This window comes from Pseudorasbora parva, chromosome 7, assembly GCF_024679245.1.
Source record: "Pseudorasbora parva isolate DD20220531a chromosome 7, ASM2467924v1, whole genome shotgun sequence".
NCBI lineage: Eukaryota > Metazoa > Chordata > Actinopteri > Cypriniformes > Gobionidae > Pseudorasbora > Pseudorasbora parva.
In genome coordinates, this window is record NC_090178.1 from 9,214,309 (window position 1) to 9,235,482 (window position 21,174).

The following is a 21,174-nucleotide window of genomic DNA, read 5'->3' on the forward strand; positions in this document are numbered from 1 at the left end:
CGGATAAATGGCTATCCACCTGTAACCACGCCCTTAATTATGCAGAACCTTAAGGCTTTATATAACGTAAACGAATGAGTTATAAAAAAATTCACCCCCCTCAGAGTTGTCATGAAGATCAAAATTAGCCTTATAAGCCAAAACCACAATTTGTACCAGACTGTAAACATGTTTTTTTCTGCTTTAAAGTTGAGAATTTTAACATGGGGCTCAATGAGATTCTGCTCCCTTCTGGAGCCTGTCCCTAGTGGCCAGTTGAGGAATTGCAGTTTACATTACTTCCGTATTGGCTTCAAGAGAGATCGCGGGAGGTTGCCGCTTGATTTTTAGACCAGTACTTTAACTTGAGTAGAATATTCTGTTACTCTTTCCACCTCTGCTCTCAATAAATACTCAGTTTTGTTGGGCGTGCCACACTGGAGACTTGGAAGTAAACGCCCACGGCTAGAATTGGAGAAGATTTGCATATTTAATGAGCTTTAGCTCCCTTGTCAGTTCACGGGAGGGGTTGTTTTGAAAGCGGGAACCGGAAAAATTCTCTGACAGGGCTCTCAAAACGTATTTATTAAACAAACAAAATTATTTATTTCTCATCCACCCACAATTCATAAAAAATATTAAAGTCAAATATTTAAGTCGTGCTCTTCAAATATTAAGTCAATAGAGTGAACAATGTAGATCAAGATGGAATGTTATTTCACTCAACCAATGTGCTTAGGTTTTGGTAGCCCATCTGAAAAACAGATTTGGGCGATCATGCGAGCCCCCTGGCCCATAACATTAGATGTACGATCTGATCTGTTCTCGTCCTGAATCGCAATGAACCAACAAATAAGGGATTCTGCAGCCAGTGACAGCATGTTAAGGTACGTTCTGTTAGACATGTACACATGATCAATAATAATCTGTAACAATGCAATACTATCACCTGTAAAAACCTGATTCCAAAAAAGTTGGGACACTACAGAACAGGGATGGAAATTAACTTTTTTGTCCACCGGCCACTGTAGCTGGTGAATTTCAAAATCTACCAGCCACTCCATGTTTTTACCAGCCATTTTCTTGTTTACATTTTCTCTATCTCTCTTATACACACACAAACCATGAACTGATATACATTTCATTAAATGAGTAGGGCTCTGTGCTCTGTGCGCTTTTTTTTTTTTTACCTGGATGTGGCATTTGGATGATTCGTGATCTTTTATGGCTTCCAGTTTTAGGTTTTTAGTCCAAACAATGAAACTATTAGTTTTGGCATCTTCTGAAGCGTGTTGACGACACACCGAGCAGTACAATGTCAGTAGGGATGCACAGAAATAAAAATTATTGACCGAAACACCAAAAGAAATTATGCCAACTATTAGTACCATTGCATTTATGGCTAATGCTGTGACTGTGCAACTTTACTAAAAATCAAGGCATTGCGATTGCATGAATTAAAGTTTCAAATAATAAATCAATTACAAATTATGCAAATATTTATTTAGCACATTGCAACAATCCACAGTATAAAATAAAATTCAAACTAAAATGTTTAACTTGACCTCACTCATGTGTACATTTAATAATAGCTAATGTACAGGCCTAATGGCTTGCAGAAAGGTACAGAAATTAAATAAAGTAATCAAATGTAAAAATAACTGCATATTTGAACTGTTTAAATTAAAGATGAATTCTTATTAAACTTACAAAAGCTATTCAAGAGCAGTGAGTGATATAATTTTGTTTGACATTAAACAGACAGCAGTAAAGGCTAGGGATATGCCCTTCTTTCTCGACTGTATAACGTTCACTTGAGGCATATTCAGACTATGTCTGCTTGGATACTAATCAAGATGGACATGTTGACATACTTTTTGTGTGAGTTTGTCCATTTAAGCGCAAGACTTGAAAGAGAACTCAATATTTGCGCGCTGTGAGACGAGTGCTTGTTCTCGGATGATGCGCAGTGACGGATCTTCTTTCAGCGCGCGCAAGTTCGTATTCGCGTCTTCTGGCACTACATCCGGGTAATGACGGCGAAAACGATATATCATATTCGGACGTACGGCCGCACTCGCATGCATTGAACAAAGTTTACAAAGAGGGGAAACAGTATGCTATTTTTATTTACCCGCCACGGTGGCCGGTAGGTGAAGCGAGTTTACCCGCCACAACTCAAAATCACCCGCATTTGGCTGGTGGCGAGTGCTAATTTCCATCCCTGCTACAGAACACTACAGAACACACAAAACAGAATGCATTGATGGGGAACTTTCAAATGTGTGGCATCCCCTCTTCTTTTTATAGCAGTCTGCAAACGTCTGGGGAATGAGGATACAAGTTGCTCGAGTTTAGGAATATGAATGTTGTCCCATTCTTGTTTATTACAGGCTTCTAGTTGCTCAACTGTCTTGGGTCTTCTTTGTCGCATCTTCCTCTTTATTATGCGCCAATTGTTTTCTAAGGGTGAAAGGTCTGGACTGCAGGCTGGCCATCTCAGTACCCGGATCCTTCATCTACACAGCCATGATGTTGTAATTGATGCAGTATGTGGTCTGGCATTGTGATGGAAAATGCAAGGTATTCCCTGAAAGAGATAACGTTTGAATGGGAGCATATTGTTCTCTTACTTGGATACATCTTTTAGCATTGATGGTGCCTTTCCAGATGTGCAAGCTGCCCATGCATGTCACACACACTCATGCAACCCCATACCATCAGAGATGTACTTTTTTGAACCGAGTGCTAATAACAACTTGGGTTGTCCTTGTCCTCTTTAGTCCTGATAACATAGTGTCCCAGTTTTTCAAAAAGAACTTCAAATTTTGGTTTGTCTGACCACAGAACAGTTTTCCACTTTGCCACAGTCAGTTTTAAATGAGTCTTGGGCCAGGGAAAACGCCTGTGCTTCTGGATCATGTTTAGATATGGCTTCTTTTTGACCTATAGAATTTTAGCCGGCAATGGCGAATGGCACGATGGATTGTGTTCACTGGCAATGTTTTCTGGAAGTATTCCTGAGCCCATGTTGTGATTTCCATTACAGTTGCATTCCTGTATGTGATAGATCACAGGCATCCAGTATGGTTTTCCGGCATTGACCCTTATGCATAGAGATTGTTAGATTATCTGAATCTTGATATTATGCTTTGTAGATGATGATAACTTCAAACTCTTCAATTTTCTCTAAGAAACTCCTTTCTGATATTGCTCCACTATTTTTCGCCGCAGCATTGGGGGAATTGGTGATCCTCTGTCCATCTTGACTTCTGAGAGACACTGCCACTCTAAGAGGCTCCTTTTAAACCCAATGATGTTGTCAATTGACCTAATAAGCTGCAAATTGGTCTAGGGATGTTAACCGATGACCGTTTGACCGATGGTTGACCGTATCAACGTTAACCGATCAAAGTTGTCGGTTAAAAAAAATAGTGATCTCTAAATTAGGCTATTATAGACAGTGGACTAAACAATACAGTTAGCCATCTTATTCCAAAATCTTTTTGTGTCAAGTGAACAAATCTTATTATAACTGCGGCGCAAACTAACATGGCGATCTCCATCACACATTATAGATCCACTGACAGGTCATTTTATATTTTTCAACAAAACATGTTCATGTATGTATTTGAGAATCATAATATCAGGTAGTTGATGACATAGCCAGCAAGTTTTGAATAAAAAAGGAAAACAAAATATAATGCTGCCATACAGTACTATTACTATTGTCGCTGTGGTGTGACATGGAAATATTACTTTAATAAAATAACACTCATGGCAATACAGTTGTTATACATGTTATGTGTGATAATATTTCAGTAATGTTTTCTTTTAAATTTATGCTTGTTGGAAGCAATGTTCAGATTAAACTATTTAGCGCACATTAAGCTTTTAGTGACGTCAATCTTTACGTCAATGACAAAGCAACATATATTAATCAAGAGAACGATTCATCAACATGCAAGTTCATTATGATTAATATAAAAACAAGGGTGCAACCAACTGAGAAAGTTTGTCACACCAGAGCGACCAGTGGGAAGGTTGAGTCTAGAGCCCTGTAAAGTGATCACGTCTTTTCGGAAAATGTGGACTAAACAGCTCAATTCATAATCCCTTTGAGCTTTTTAAAGTGCCAAAGGCCCTGTCCACACGAACACGGGTATTTTCAAAACCGCAGCTTTTTCTACGCGGTTTGGCTGTTCGTCCACACGCAAACGCTGTATCCGGTTACTAAAACCGGACTTTTTTGAAAACTCCGGCCAGGGTGAAGATTTTTAGAAACTCTGGTTACAGCGTTGTCGTGTAGATGGTGAAACCGGAGATTTCGTTTTTTTAAATTGAAGTGCGCGCCGTTCTCTCCTTTGTTTGACGTCAGATTTTCCACATCTCCTTTTGGTTTACGTGAGTCGATTCTATGCGGTGGACTCCACTAACAGCGCTTATCACATGTATATCCTACAGATGTTCAGTTATTTCATTGTATTGCCGAACAAAGGCGCCAGAATGCAATAATACAAAATAGTAAAGCAAGTGTGTGAAGCTATACAGTCCACTTCGGCCCTGCACCTGTGTATACAGTTACCTGTCACTGAGTCCATGGCATCCCTCAGTCAGTGCAATGTGCATCGGTGCAGTGAATGGGACCCATGTGGAAATCAGGCAGCCAATCATAGCGTAGTTTTGCGTTCTCATGTGGACAGATTTTTTTTTTAAAACCGTGCTTGTGTGGACGCGATTGTTTTTTAAAACGGAGGAGGAAAAACTCCGGTAATAAAAATACCCGTGTACGTGTGGACTAGGCCAAAGTTGTAGCTGCGTAGACTGTCATTGGAGGCACTGAAAGCTCTCAGATTTCATAAAAAATATTTTGATTTGTGTTATGAAGATGTACAAAAGTCTTGCTTGTTTGAAACAACATGAGGCTAATTGATGACAGAATTTTCATGAACGGTCCCTTTAAATGTTAGCCTGACAAGCCAGACCCACATCAAGATGTTTGGTCTGGAAACTCACCATAGACAGGGCTCAATCTGAGGGGCGGGATAAACGGTTGTCTTTCAAACTCTCTCTGCACGCGATAGGATAGCGCTACAACCAACCAGAGCAACGAAGGTGAAACAGAGCTTGTTGACAGATTAAACATTCGCCGTATCCGGTCGGGAAAACTCTGAACACATCTTCTCTTCTTAAGAATGACTTCAGTGTTCTTTTCAGGCTTTGTTCTTTTCTCAGAGAAAAGCTTAACTCCAAGTCTTCCAGAGTCGCGGTCAAAGCTGATTCGAAAGACCGCCGTTCGCCAGTTTTTGTGTTTACTAGAAGCACGCAAACGCAACTCGTCCGTCGTCATTATGGCCCCGCCCACCGACTCTATACACGATGTGATTGGGCCGGCAAGAGTTAGGCGAATACAGCTCAGAAGGGTATTGAGAGTTGCTAGACGACACTCGCGGGCAGATTAAATTTGCTGCTGCTAGGGTGCGTCTAGATTTCTAGGCTATTTAAATGTCACTTTAGGGCCAAATACACAGGCCCAATGTACTGCTGTATGCATTTTCTGTTAAGACATAGCCAGCAATGTTTACGTGAATGCACTGCATTTTGACGTATTTTTGTTTGTTTGTATTTTTCTGTTCAAGTGCAATGAAATGCAAGAGAGTATTAGAACTCATTTCAGTATTTATGACTTGCTTTCTGTGTGAGTGCACGGATAGCTGTCTCAGACACAGCTCTTTGTGTCCCGTGCTTGAATCTGAATAGTTAAAAATGGCTTGAATGTTTAAATTGACAAGATATGAAATTCTTACACAGCCCTGGCCAGTCGCACAAGTGACAATTACGTCAGCTGTCCCGAGGGTCTTTCACGCTGGCCCCAGGCCATCGAGCAGTCCTTATTTTCGAGCCCTGTTATTTAGCCTACAATATGGAGGAATATCTCCCCTCTCTCGGCTCATGTAAACTCTTCTCTGTGGTGGTATGTTGCACTTCCTCCGGTGGGTTTATGTTGTGGTTCAACCTTTCGTCACACTGCTCAGAGCTGAAATTTATGGTCTGTATGTTTAGCACATGAAGGAAATTGTGAGTTGCAAACACCGTCTTAAATTTCAGCCTTCAAGTTTCCCATCACGTCATAGCTGCGCATTCGCTTCTGCGTTCGGCATGGAGAGGTCTTGCATTCTTCGCTACACTTCATTTATCTATGTTTTATTCTGAATGAATGAAGTAAAAGCTCTAAAACAGTCGCAGGTCCTGTAAAAGCAGCTGCTTTGAACTCGTGCCCAGAGGAACTTTGCCAACACAAATGGCCTTTGCCCATCCCCACCGCTACATGCATGGCATACATCAGTATGCAGCTCTCTTTGTGGATGCAAACGTGGTAACTTCAGAGTGTAATGATGTTTAACACCATGACATTAATTTCGCACAATAGTTAATAACTTCACCCAAAAATAAATAGGTCTCATTTCATGTTGTTTCACCCTGTATTTTCCTTTTCATCGAAACGCAAAAAAGAGAAGTTAGACTGAGTAAGCGAGCTTATGAGCTTCTTGTTTCCAAAATAATGAAGTGAATGTTGATTTTATACAGTCAAGATGTATTTAAGTTACATTTTTTTGTCACCAACTTTTGATGAAGCGCCTTGAATATTCTGCCTAAAATAGCACATTTTGTGTTTCACAAAAGAAATGCAAATTAATATCGGTGTCAAAATGAAAAGACGATAGATAAAACTATTCACTTATTTTGACATATTTACCATTTAATTTGACTAATAGTCATGTAGTTAGTCTTTTGTTTTTCAGCAAATGATGGATAAAGTCCTTTCTAATGCATTATGTATAAATCAAATCTTGATGGAACTTTGAAAAAAAAAAAATATATAATTATAGTAATAGTAATAATAACGAATACATTAATATCGAATAAGTTTGTTACTTTTTGCTAGGGCTGCACGTTTTCAAGTTTTTCATTAACCGTTAACCGAGGCCCTTAGCGGTTAATACTCGGTTAACCATAGTGTGCGTCAGGGTTATTTTTAGTTTATTAATTTGACGACCGCCATCTCCGTAGTGAACGCGCCTATAGAGAGAAATGCACATCATGGATTACATAATCAGAGAGTAGCCTATTTCTTTTCGTTTTAAATTGTTAAAAGACATTTCAAGTTTCTTAAGATCTATTTCATGTCTGCGAGGCGTACGCTGAGTTTCGTTAAATTAGGATGAGATGCGCTCCAGTTCACGAGCAATGCGAGTGGCCGCGAGGGCACCTGCACGATTAGAGCATGTAACGTTAGTAAAATATGCAGCCGAGAATGATTCATACAGACAGCGTTTGACTCTCGCGGCGGAGCCTCTCCCGGCAGAGAAAGCATCTGTGGACTCGTCCCTTCAGCTCTGGCCATCTTGCTTTCAGTCCGCGATTAGCTTTTTTGTTTTCTTCATTAACGTTACAGTTAAAGTAACGTCTGCTTTTCTCTAGTCATTCACAAGTTTCTCACTTCAAACTTTCTTTCTTCTGCTCCGTTATGCACAGCGCGCGCGGCTCCCGCTCTGCTTCTGCCCTAATGCGACTTTTAGTCCAGTGCGACGTATGTTATTTTCCTCTTCATGACGCATATTTTGCCTGATGCGACTCAAACTCCGGAGCAACTTATAGCCTGAAAAATGCGGTAAGCACTGCATTGCAATACTTGCATTTTGCTCCGTCACTCTCCTTTTTAAAAGTGCTCCCACGCTTTCTTTGCCCGCTTCATTGCCCACTTAGAAAGCTGGTCATGACTTCTTCTTGTGGATATTACAAATGTCTGGGAGCGCTCTGGCGGTCTCTAGGGGTGCAAACATATATTACAACTAAATTCAAGGCACGTCATTGACGCCTCTTAACCGAGCAAAATGTTTCACTCGGTTACGCAATTTTTAACGGTTAATCGGTCAATCGGTTAACCATGGACACCCCTACTTTTTGCTTAAAAAAAAAGCAACTAAATACTTTAAAACTGCAAAAGATATACGTTGGTTTGTTTAATATTTTAGGTAAAAATGAGAATTAAATCTTATGACAAAAATCTGGATTTTAATTGCAACTATTTTTCTGTAGTCAACTTTCTTGCTATTCGGATCTGCCCTTACTCAGTGTTTCACAGTTTTATTCCATTACTGCCACTTATTTACTCCAATATGCTCATGCAAACAGACAAACGCTTTGTCTAACTGCAAATACGACTTCTCTTCTAGACTCTCTCCATCATTTCCTCATTTTTTTTGTCGTCTTTTCTTCCTCCTACACTCACGTGGCCCCAGCTGGGAGAGCATGTTTAGTATGCCGGCAGCGCTTCTGGGCCTTCCTGATTCTCCATAGAAAGCAGAACAGAACGTGAGGAGGGGGGGTTACAACGCCACAGTGGACTGTGGGAGCAGAGTTTCTAAGATCTGCTCCAGGAATGTCCATGATTAATTTGACCTTGCTTTTACCAAATTCCCAGTTGTCCCTTGTCATCCCAGGCACATGAGCTCTACCCCATGCTAGTGTCTGAGGGAAGTGTAGATGGAGGTTTTGGAGCAGTTGCTTCCCCGGGTGAGCGTGCAGCACTTGCGGGGACAGACGTGGATAGCGGTGGATCTATGAATGAGTTCCTTTAGAGTGCTGGGGGTTGGGTGGGATCTTTAAGAAGGGGCCGAGGAAGGAGTAGGGGGGTCCAGGGCCCCTTAGAAGCCATGTGTGAATGGGAAGGCCAAGGCTGCTTTGTTCTGAGGTTAAAGGGCCTTGGGGGAAGAGTGGAACACAAGAACATTTTACAGGACCACATTAGGTGAGGGATGGAGAGGAAGTTTCCTTACCACATGGCAAAAAATAAAAATCAAGAACTGAACCTCATTAAGTGGTTTTCAACTGATGGGTCACGACCCAAAAATGAGTCGTAGGTCTGTGCTGATAGTCTGGGGAAATTGCGAACATTTTATTTAAAGCAAAAAAATGACACGTTTTTTTTTTTAAGGGACATGAAGAAATTTGTCTTGATGCTCCACTTTATGTTCAAAGTAAAATCTGTGTGCTGAAGGAAATGGCTATGCGTTAATAAGCAAATTTATGATACAAATTTGGATTTTTAAGCCTCTGAGACTCCGATCTATGATTTTCCAGTATATTTGTTACAGCGTTCAGTGGTTCTTAATAAGTGCTTCAGAAGAAAAGGTTCTTTTGATTAGAACGATAGTTTGATCGTTAATTAAAGATTTGGAAATCATTCGACTGCAAGAGAGCTAAAACTGAGGCGACTGACAATCTGAATCTATATTACCTGAAATAGAAAACGTTGGGATAAACAGTGGTATTTAACTACAAAATGTAAGGACTTCTCAAAAACACTTTCAAGGAAATTGTAAAATCGAGATCTGAGACTGGCAAAATGTAATTCTTGATGTTATTTATCAATAGTGCTCTGCTGTTATCTTGGATTTCTCTCTGTGTTTTGTACAAACGGTCAGTTTTGTGTTTCAGCTCTGTTTGGCATCTTGGAATCGTTCTTTCACATCTTGATGATGAGAAGTCATTGAGCAGTATGCACCCTCCCCCTGCCCCTTCTGTCATTTCAGAGCACAATTCCCACTTGCACACCTGTAGAGTCAGTCTGGGATTCTTCTGCTCCGTTTTTCAGTTAAACCCACGGTTATTGGTTAAGATGCTCCTATACCATTATACCTTGGTAGATATATTTGTGCAGAATGCGCACCCATTTCCAAATCCACCTACCTATCCAATAACACAAAAGTACATTTGAGTTGCTTCTCAAAGGTTCCATTTTGGGCTAGGCAATATGGCAAAAATACAATATCACAATTTTTCCAGACAGAAAATCATATAATTATTCCTTTTCATATTGGTGTTAAGACTGTTTCTGCTCTGTCACTGAGCAGTACCGCCACACCAATTTCTCTATTTTAAAAATGTAGCTTTATAAGGTAACAAAAGAAAAAGAATGACAGACCATTTAGGCCAAAGTAGGGGTGGGCTATACAATCAGAATCGTATTTATATAAATCTTTATTTAAAATAAGAACAAAGATGCAAATGACATAATAGAACAAATACAATATAAGATAATAAATTACATAAACAGTGCATTAATATTTTAAGCTGCAGCAGATGTTTACTAGACTGGGTAAAGCAATTTGATTTTGCCCTGCAGCTCAGGCTGGGAACCTGTACACTGTTTTATTCTGCTTCTGTTACAAATTTGTGGCGACCAATCACAAGCCAGCTTAAACACCTGGTGTGCTATTGTCAGGTTTAACACAGTGGCGGATAGAGAACCGATGGATCGTTGATCTGATTGGTTGAAGGACTATCCAATTTAGTACAGAGTCATTTGAACTATGCCCATTGATCACGCCTCTTGTGTAGTAGAAAATACAGAGCAGACTCCCCAGACCAATATTTAATCCTAAAAGATGGAACTTGGTCTGGTGATAGCCGGACAAGATGTTTATTGTAACAGTACCATTCAAGTAAGAAATTAATATTTAAATAAATAAAATATACATGTCAAAATAAAACACTGCGTAGACTTAACTGAATTAAATATACACATTCTTAAAGCTACTAAAGTTATTCAGTCAAGAGCAGTAAATTATTTCCCTGTTGTCTTTTGTTCTTTGATTAACATTAAGGACACAGTGCAGCAGGTATTTTAGGCTGCTGTCACTTTAAGAGCTACTGCATGGATTAAATATGCTGACACACATCCGAACTGATTACATTCACTTAAAGGCCCCCTTTTTCGCGTGTTTTCGAAGCTTTGATTATGTTTACAGTGTGCGATATAACATGAGTTCATGTTTCGCGTGTAAAAAAACAGTATTTTTCACACAATTTACTTATTTGTACACCACTGTTTTCTCTGTCCTAAAAACGGCCTGATGATTTCCTTGTTCTATGAAGTCCCTCCTTCAGAAACACGTAACGAGTTCTGATTGGGCCAGCGCTTCCCGTGTTGTGATTGGACAGCAGCTTAGCGCACTTTGCCCGGAAAGGTCCCGCCTCTTACCATAACGGGGAGATGCAAGCGCTGAATGCGCGCTCTTCTCCACGTGGGAGAGCAACAAAACCACGCCCGCTATTTTGCGTGTTCTTGTGGGCGGAGGGTTAGTCAACAAACGGTTCTAGTGACGTCATTCCTGAAGGAAGTGCAGGGGTGTAGTCCAAACCGGCCGTTCGCTGTAGGCTTTGAAAGGGAACTTCTGTTAAATAAAATATCTCACTTGGCATTGAACTTTGAGTGTTATAATTTTACAGGTATTATTTATGCTCTAACAGCAACATTTCACACAAACTAAAGTTTGAAAGATGGAATCGCGAAGAACAGGACCTTAAATATATAAATGGCTCTGTTTATGTAAACCTTTTGTGTATTTGACAGTTAAGACGCTAAAGAGAATTTAGTTCAGGACTGTAATTCGGGTGTACGCACTACGCAGTGAGTCTAGGTCATGTTGTATATTCATATGATATTCATTCAATATTATGCCATCTGATACCATCACTGTATTAGCACCACAGTACTACTTTTTGAGGGGAGTGTTTTTGTCAGAACATCTTACTGGAATGTGCTCGCTTGGGCTTTTTCTGAAATGGGATCCACAAACTACGCTTATAATCTGTCTTTTAATGGTCTTGGGAAAAAGCTGCTTAGTCTTGGAGATTTGGAGGTGGGGTTTTGGGGTGTCGACTCTCCAAGACAATTGACAATAGCCTGTATAGCCTCTTCTGCTTGAGTGACTTAATGGCTGCTGTCCTATTGTCTTGTTTTGAGGTCAGATCCAGGACACCTGCTGCGAGCAAGCACCCGAAAAACAATGATCGTAATGGCCAGTTCCAGTTTGAGGGTCATGTTTTCCAAGTCATTAGTTCTGTTACCACTATCAACCTCTCTAAACCCATGTTGTTTACCTGCGGCATGTCCTTAATCAGAGCGTGTAGAGGAGGATCGATATGGCTTGCAGAAAAAAATGCATTTTAATGCATTGATGATGATAAATTAATAGTCAAAGATATTTGCTTGATTTTTTAGAATTTCACTAATTTCATCCTAACAGCCATTCGTTCAAATGGTGAAGTACAAATGCAAAACAAAAAAGAAAAAAAAATTGAATAGAAGAACAGAAGAAATTATCATATTTAATCAATTTAAATTTAATTTATTTGCATCAATATAACTACATTATATAGAAATATTTACCTATGTAGATTTTTAATTAATCAGTTTAATATATAAAACAAGCCAGAATATCGTACTATTTTGAAATATTATAACAATTTAGTCCAGTTTTCAGTGTCACATGATCCATCAAAAATCATTCTAATGCTGATTTGTTGCTCCAGAAACGTTTCTTATCAATGTTAGAACAGTTATGCCGTGTAAAGCAAATATTTACACTCCTGCTCTTAAGGTCAAATGGCGCGGTAGTGTGTACGTGCGCGTGTCTGTGTGTGTACAGCAAACTACTCAGACAGCACAGAGAGACTGTAGGAGGAAGTGACAGTAATAGTGTGTGACCCATTTTATCCAGTGCACCTACAAGCGGACTTCACAGTGTGGGCTGCGGCTAGTTTCTAGCGTGCTTATTACCTAGGATCACCACTTACACATACACAGCCCACTGTTCATTTGAATATATCTCTCTCTCTCTCTCTCTCTCTCTCTCTCTCTCTCTCTCTCTCTCTCTCTCTCTCTCTCTCTCTCTCTCTCTCTCTCTCTCTCTCTCTCTCTCTCTCTCTCCTCTCTCTCTCTCTCTCTCTCTCTCTCTCTCTCTCTCTCCTCTCTCTCTCTCTCTCTCTCTCTCTCTCTCTCTCTCTCCCCATCTATCCTAGTTTCTTTATTTAACAGCCATGTGGTTTCACCGTTCACACACGCACGCACACGCACATGTATTGAGCTTTCTCTATGGTCAAAGCTAGCGCTGTTACTATAGAGACGCTGCCCACATGATGGTACAGACTTTGACAGCACGACTTCGCTATAATAAGCCTCTCTCGTTCTTCTCTATATCAGCACAGTTCGGCCGCATTAAGATGACAACTGACAATTGCCAGCAGCTTTACTATGGTGACCCACAACCATCTTCTTGGTAAAAACTCACTGGTACCATGATACACACTGTTTTTATTTGAATTTGTGTTTGAATGGCATGAGGTAAAGCCTATTTTTGAACGCATAAAAGCTTTGCAAATAGTGGGGTTGCTAATTTAGGCCCTGTTTACAATAGGAACAATAGGAACTTTTATTTAAAATATTATGTATAAGAATCTTTTTCAGAATGATGTAACAGGCAAGCAAGATTCTACTGGATATACTGAAATGTCTTGTAGGATATTTTTTGTTCTTATTATATATATATATATATATATATATATATATATATATATATATATATATATATATATATATATATATATATATATATATATATATATATATAATATACTTGATTGGATGGATGACCAAAAATGAGATTTTGTTATTTCTTGGAGTAAAAAGATACCCTCATGTCACAATTCAGTACATATTACGACACTGAACTCAAGATATGATATAGCGATACTCCAAGACATATGGTAAAAGGTTAACAAAAAATGTACTGTTGATTTAAATGCTACATTTGAGATCACAATGGGGGTGGAAATGAATATGACTGTGCTGATGGTGACACCAGAATAAAAATATGCATGATTCTGAAGCTGAAAATACAGAATTATTTTAGACGAATATGCTAGGATTCTTTCACTGGCCACTTTTTGACTAAAGACATTTGGCATTATAAGTTCAGGGCCCACAAATATCCCCCCATTGCAATATTATACTTTATATTTAAATTATATAGTACTAGTTTAATGTTGTACTGAGACCAAAACTGTGCACAGTAATTCTCATTTTGGGTGAACTATACATAATATAGATTGTCCATGATACATGTTGCATTTTTTTTTATTGCGATTTATTGTTACACCTCTATTATTTATTTAACTTTTTTTTGTTTTTGTTTGTTTAGTTGAATATTCTTTTTTTAAGTATTTAATTTGAGTGTTTCTTTGTCAGCCAAGCCAGTATTCTTATTTTAAAACTGGTTTATTTTCAGAGGTTTTGTACTTGTTTTGGATATTATTATTATTATTTATTTATTTATTTTTAGATGTTTTAGTGGTTCTTCTAATGATAAAGCATATTATCAGCCAAGCCAAACAATGACTAATAATCTCATTTAAAATATAATTTTTAGATTCACAGAAGCTGATAACCATTTCTGCTTTGTCGATAATTGGATGTACAAGCTGTAAAATCAGTCTTGAAAATGTAAAGTGCACTGTGTGCACAGATAGATAAAATAGATTGAGTAAATGTTACATACAATTTAAAAAGTGATTTTTTTTTTTTACTCTTTCCCCATCAGCATTTTTTTAAGTTGCTTGCCACCGCCAGCATTTTTGATCATTTTCACAAAATTTTCATGGCCTTAAAAATGTTGTTGTTTGATTAAACATTCATATCAAAAGAACATTTATTAAATATTTTAAGCACATATATCAAAAGAAAGAAAAACCTTTGCTATATGTTATTTTATTCTATAACATTTTTATATATAACATTAATTCTAGCTTCAGGCATTCATTTTTAACAACACTTGAATAGGGTTTTAATATTATTTTTTTTAAAGCAACATTTTGAACAAATAGCTGAGAAGATCTATTTTTCTTAAAGGCTACAATGCGCATAAGCAATGCTTCTATTGCTTGTTTAAAGATGTGTAATAACACCCCTCCCCTGTAACAGTAAAAACGGGGATATCGGTCAATGCCAGTGTCATTAATGATGGGAAATTTCTTCAATTGTGTGGTTAGAGTTAACTTAAGCCACTGATATAGTGCATACTCTCACCCTTTTTTCTTCCTTTTCTTCCTTTTTTCCCTTAATGTGCACTAAACAAATAGGTAAAGAAAACACACATACTGTTGTAGCATGAATTGCCTGATCAGCATTGCAGAAAGAAGCACTATAGTGGGAATTAGCATAAAGTAATTCCTAAAGTTTTCTCTTTCAGGTCAACTAATATCATGGTGGACCGCCACAAGATATTCTTGCTGAGCAAGTTCAAGTTAGTTAAACTGATATACTGAGGTTTGTTGCCACCAGAGTAACTCAATTAAGCTTGTTCATTATGTACATCGGGACGGCATGCCTGCAATGCCTTGGCCAAGCATTCATGTTTGTGTACTTGAGTTAAAGTCCTTTTTTTGGCCTTAAAGTCTTTGTTAACTGGCTGAACTTAGTGCACCCCTCACACGGGCCAAAAAATGCTCCCTACAAAAACACACTCCATTCCTACATCACTCGTTGCCATGGTTGCAGAATACTCCCCATACCAGAGAATTCCTGCCTGGAGGTCTCATGGATTCTTTGCATTTGTTTACTGCTGTCTGCAGTTCAGCTCTACATGAGGCTGACCTTGTAAAACACACAGCCTTTCATATCTTTACAGGAGTTCATTGTTAATCAAAGACTTTCTTAAAGTCTTTTGTGCACAAAACGTATAAATGTCAGGATAATTAAATCATCGTGGTAATTTTAAATGATCAAAAGATAAGATAACTACTTGATGTGAATAAAACTGTACTTGGGAGACTGGAGAATTACTCCTAGTTGTGCACTAGTTGCTAATTTCAGCAGATGTCTTTCTTTCATATAACCCATCCTCACTGTATTTTGCTGATCTTGTTATCATGCTGGCTCATTAATGCATTTTCATAATCCATAGTGTTTGGGTTATGGTAGGTCCATCTGTTAATGCGATTTTTTTATAGTGCAGTTTAATGGGTTACATTTTAAATGGCCTTTATTCTCCTTTTCTGTGTCAAGTGTCAGGACCCCAGTGGGTTCGGAAATGCGCCATGTTTGTGAGAGCGATGAGCCTGGCAGACATGTCCGGTAAGTGCCGCTCTGCAGCCAAACGCACTTCACGCACAGGATGGGATCAACTCTGTTTGTACAATGTTATGAACTGAGCAAGAGAAATAGTAAAATGATTAAATGCTGTATTAAGATGATTTTGATGAATAACAGGGTTTGAACCCATCCCTGCCTAAACTCTTATAGTGCATGTCATTTTTTTGCTTTATTGAGTCTCATTCACTCTTAATTGCTTACTTATAACCCTAATTCTATTGTTTGATAATTCCAGATTAATAATAATAATAGATTTAATTTATGGGTTTAATTATTTAATGCACTTTTCATTCCGAAGAATTTCAAAGTGCAAAGATTACCCTAAATTAGGGAGGGCGTGTCTACAGGAAGTGGTTAACATAATACATGTATAAACATGGGCATGTTTTCTATATAAACATGTCAGCCTCTGCATATGATTTCATATCTTTAGTGTATCAAATTTCAAAACTAGTTGAGCTGGTTAACTAGTTGAACTTGGTCATATTCTAACTTTGAAATTAGATTTAGGGTTATTATTCTGGAATGTAATTTCCCCCCCACAAAAAAAATACATTTAAGTGATAAACTAATCTTTTATTTATAATATATTGGATATAATTTCCACATAACTGCTTAAACAAAGGTTGTACTCAGAAATACATGGGTATGGTTAGTGAATGAGACTCATCATGTTGTGATGTTTTGTTTGCGTGTGCATGTTTCGTGATCTGTGCGTATTTTTTTTGCCTTTCCTTCTGTGTCTTGCCTCTGACTGAGTTGAAAGAGCCCTTGTTTGTGAGTAGTCTATGCATTTATTTTGCAAAGCAGGTCAAAAGACTGTGCTTACCATCAGTATAGCCAGCCATTGTTTGCTGGATGACCAGAATGGACTGAGTGATAAGGAAGCTAGACTTTTTTGTTGCAATGTATAAATATCCCTGCTCAGATTAGATTTCTTTTAGTTGTGTCCTATAGAATACTAACAGTATTCAGGTCAGAAATGAAAGTAATAAAATGTTAAATAACACTGGAAAGTTTTAATTGTAAAACTTAAATATAGATTAAAGGCCCCTTCCCTTCTCTGTGACATTATCATTATAGCTGTGGTGTGAATTCCGCTTAGGGGTGTGCGATATTGATAAAAAATGGTATCTTGATATTTTCTGTGAGTTTCTCGATAACGATAATTAGACAATATTTTATCTTGGTGTGTTATTGTGCTGGTGATCAGCTGACTCCTAAAGTTTATACTCAAGGGATAATGGGGATATACTCGATAATGTCAGATTGTTGTAATCGCTGTATCGTAAATGTTGTCAAACAACAATTACGATATTATCGCAGACGATATATATATCACACACCCCTATCTCCGTTATTCATTAAAGCTACACTGTGTAACTTTTTTAGTTTATTCTTAGTTAAAAACACTTAGTTCTTTCAAAAATATATGTGCTCATTAATGTATATTTACTTTTTTCACGTAATAAAATATTCTCGTTAGATTATAATATGCCATTGAAAATACATACAGGTGAAGGTTTGAATGCCGGTCGCCATGTTGACCCTCCATCTTGAAAGTACATTAGCCAAAGAGGGACATACCCGTAAATTCAAGCTTCGCATTTCGCGTTAGCTTGCCATGTTAATCTTGGACTATATCGGCCACCGTAGGAGTTCAAACGAAATTGGAATTGAGAGGAACAGAAACTATTATTCACTGGATGGTCATATACCTTTTCACCAGTAGATGGGGGAAAATATCACACAGTGTAGCTTTAATATTGAGAATGATTTTTAGAACTATATCTTTTCGCTATCTTTATAGTTCTTGTCCTTGGAGTGCACAGGCCTTAATGCTTAACTAAAATTACAAAAGTTAGTCAAGAGCAGTTTTTGTTAATTTCTTTGATTTACATGACCTTTTCACTGCAGCAGATTTATTAGGCTGCTCTCACTTTAAAAGCTTATGCACAGATCCAATATACTGTTACACAACATGTTTTCTCTCAACTATTATATTCCAAACCTGACGGTATTTACCTGAATACTCGCGACAGGCATTTTGACATACATTTTTCTATATTTTGACACTTTAAGAGCAATAAGCCACGAAAAAGAAGTACATTTGGAGTAGGGCTGCATGATTAATCGAAATCGAACCGCAATCGCGATTTGGTTTGTGTGCGATTATGAAAGCTCAAAGGCTGCGATTTAAATTAAATAAATAAATGCCCAGTGTGTTAGCGAAGAGCGGCTCTGTGATCAACGCTGCTCCGTCGGAAAGACTGTGAGTTTGAGTCGCTTATAACGTGCGTTTGAAAAAGCAACACGAGTCAAACATCTTCACAAACTAGTGAAGCGCTCATAAACCTGTTCAGCAAAAGACAACGTTTAATAACATGTTTTACCTCACTTCATATCGTCAGTCGAGTGTTTGTGAGCTGATGTGGCTTCTCATCAGAGTGAGGCAGACGATGCGTTATTTTATAGTATTCAATCAGCACTGCATTATAATACACTTTATTACTATGAAAATACCTTTGACGGCTTGAAGAACTCAAATACACCACATTTTGCTGCAGTCGTGTTTATTGTCGTCATCTTTAATCAAAGCGTCTCTATCTTCATTACTTTTCTGAGGCAAATGTGGCGTTTTCCGCTCAAGGGTGCCCTCTAGCTTTCAGTATGAATTAAAAACTTTGGATAATCAATAATAAGAAAAAATTATACTTAATACATTTTAAAACTTAATAAACTTAAGAAATTATAAATTTATTGGACATATGTTTTTCTTCAATGTTCAGGAGTTTTTTCCCCCACAGTGGATGCACAAGAGGTTCATATTTCATATTAAAGACAGACTTTAAGAAATTGAAATCACAGATAAACAACACACACACACACACACACACACACACACACACACACACACACACACATATATCTTTTATTTTATTTATTTTTTAATTTTTTAAATACATTTTCTGTAAAATATTACAAAAATAATAATAATTAGTATTAGTATTATATTGTTATATTTATTCTGACATACTCTTTTTATTTGTAATTATGAAAATGTTATTGTAATGGTAATACGTCTTATTTTTTAAAATATTTTAGCAGTAATAATCATAATAATTATTATTAGTCACATTAATATAAAAACACAAAATGTTATATACACACACTTTACATTTGTAAAAAAAATTATAATAACAATAATCGCATTTTAAATCGCAATCGCAATTTTATCCAGAATAATCGCAATTATATATTTTCCCCAAATCGTGCAGCCCGCTTGCAAGCTTTTTGAGAGGTGGCTTTATGAGAGTGCCATTTATTAATGCTTACTACGCGCAGGTGGTTTTGGTGTATCAATACTGCAGAAAATGAGCATTAGAACCATTTTAGATCTTTCATTATGGATACATAAGAGAAATATTGATATTTTTGACTATCAAATGAAACCATGCACTTGATGCCTTGAAGCTTGCATATCACCAATATAAAACTTGAATGATCGGATCGGTATTGGCCGATCATGATAACAAGAAATCGGTAGTCTGTATCGGATGCTAAAATCCTGATCAGAGAATCACTAACCTGAATACTACTGATAGACCTAACTTAATTTATAAATTTGGTATATTGTATTTATCTATGCTTGTAAGTTTTGTTTTGTTCCTATTTTATTACTGACGGTTCGCTTGCCTTTAATGTTTGAACTTTATTAGTCATGCAATTGTTTTGCTGTGGTACCAAAGTATTTCAAGTGTTCTTAAATTAATAAATGAAAAGTAAAGTTACATTTGTTTCACCCCCCTAATTTATCTTTATTTTTTGCTGATCCTATTTTTGACCTAAAAACGGCGTGTTCCTTTCCGAGTTTTGTGATTCGTTGTACCCCTATTTTAAACTGTCAGGGCACACCTATATAAGGCTGCCTGAACATCCTTAACGTGTCCAAAAACCAATGGAGAGAACCGCGCAAATGCTCTGTCATACGAGCAGCCCTCCTCTTCCTGAGAACAGCTGAGGAGTCACAGAGGCCTGGCGTTCAGATCACCACATCAAATATTCAACAGGTGCCTCTGAATGTGAGCTTTTTTGTGTGTCCAAGACGGTAAGAAAGGCGAGATAGATGCGGATGTAAATAAAAAGAGAGCACTTTTACGCTTTCGAGAATCGCGAAGGAAAGCCCACCCATCGGCACGTGTGGAGAGTTCGACAGCAAGATTAGAGACCAGAATGAACACAGATGCATCTGAATTGGTGAAGCTAGAGACCAAAATGAACACGGATGCATCTGAATTGGTGAAGCGATGACCTAGGGGAGGTGATGACAGCTAAAGTGTGGCTAGTACCTAACCTCAAACTTCTGCCTCAAGGTATCTACCGCAGAAATGTTCAAGAGGAAGAGAGTGCTCAAGGTATGAACCACATTATGAAAAAGGATGTTTCAGTATCCTGTGGAAATATTTACCTAGCTTGCTTAGGGTTTAATTGGTTGGCTGGGTAATAGATTACTGATTTGTGTATGGTTTTTATGTCTTTAAAGTTTAAGATTTAAAGCAGCTGTCAAGAGCAGCTTGTGTTGTGTCCAACAGTTTCTATCAGAGAAACATAAACCAGTCATGGAGAACACGTATGAGGTTACCAGAAGAGAGACGGCATGGACCAGCATTTATCCAGGCTTTATTGACTGGTTGAGGAGGTGTATGTGGTAGAAACTAGACAAGTTCAAGTTTAACCTATTTAATTGTACAGCAGAGAAGAGATCCACTAGATTAGCATGTTTGCATCCCAGGTTTATCTCAGGTGAACCCGTATGCCAGCCGCCAGGTGCGTTGTTTGCTGTAAATCCTCCAGCGGGTCCAACAGGTGTGTGTTTGCATAACATCACCATGGCCTTGGTTGAAAGCAGCTGCGTTTACTGTCACTACACGCAGTAATACTTGTAGCCTTGAAAGTTGAAATGTAGTCTTTATTGTGGGCTGAATAAAAGCACCCTGCTTATTTGAGTTTTTTCAGCACTGTTAACGGGAGCATTCACAGCTGGATGGGCGAGTCATGTGGTTTCAGCACACACTGCGCAGTGAAATTTGGACTGAATGAGTTTGAATGATGCATCTACCAGCTGCATTCAACACAGATATTTATCTTTTTGTTATTGTGGAGTATACGATTTGGATTTTCATTAGTTTAATTTGCAA

At 38.0% G+C, this 21,174-nt stretch overlaps 1 protein-coding gene across 3 annotated transcripts in view; it reads left to right on the forward strand.

The window, feature by feature from the left end:
- arhgap33 (Rho GTPase activating protein 33) overlaps positions 1-21,174 on the forward strand; it is a 76,577-nt gene that overhangs the window by 15,170 nt on the left and 40,233 nt on the right. The window contains exon 2 of one of the 3 annotated variants that reach the window (XM_067448004.1): positions 15,890-15,958. The exons of the other annotated variants lie outside the window; for them this stretch is intronic. Within the exon in view, the coding sequence (XP_067304105.1) occupies positions 15,890-15,958 (69 nt within the window). The remainder of the gene's footprint in view (positions 1-15,889; positions 15,959-21,174) is intronic. 3 annotated transcript variants of the gene reach the window in all.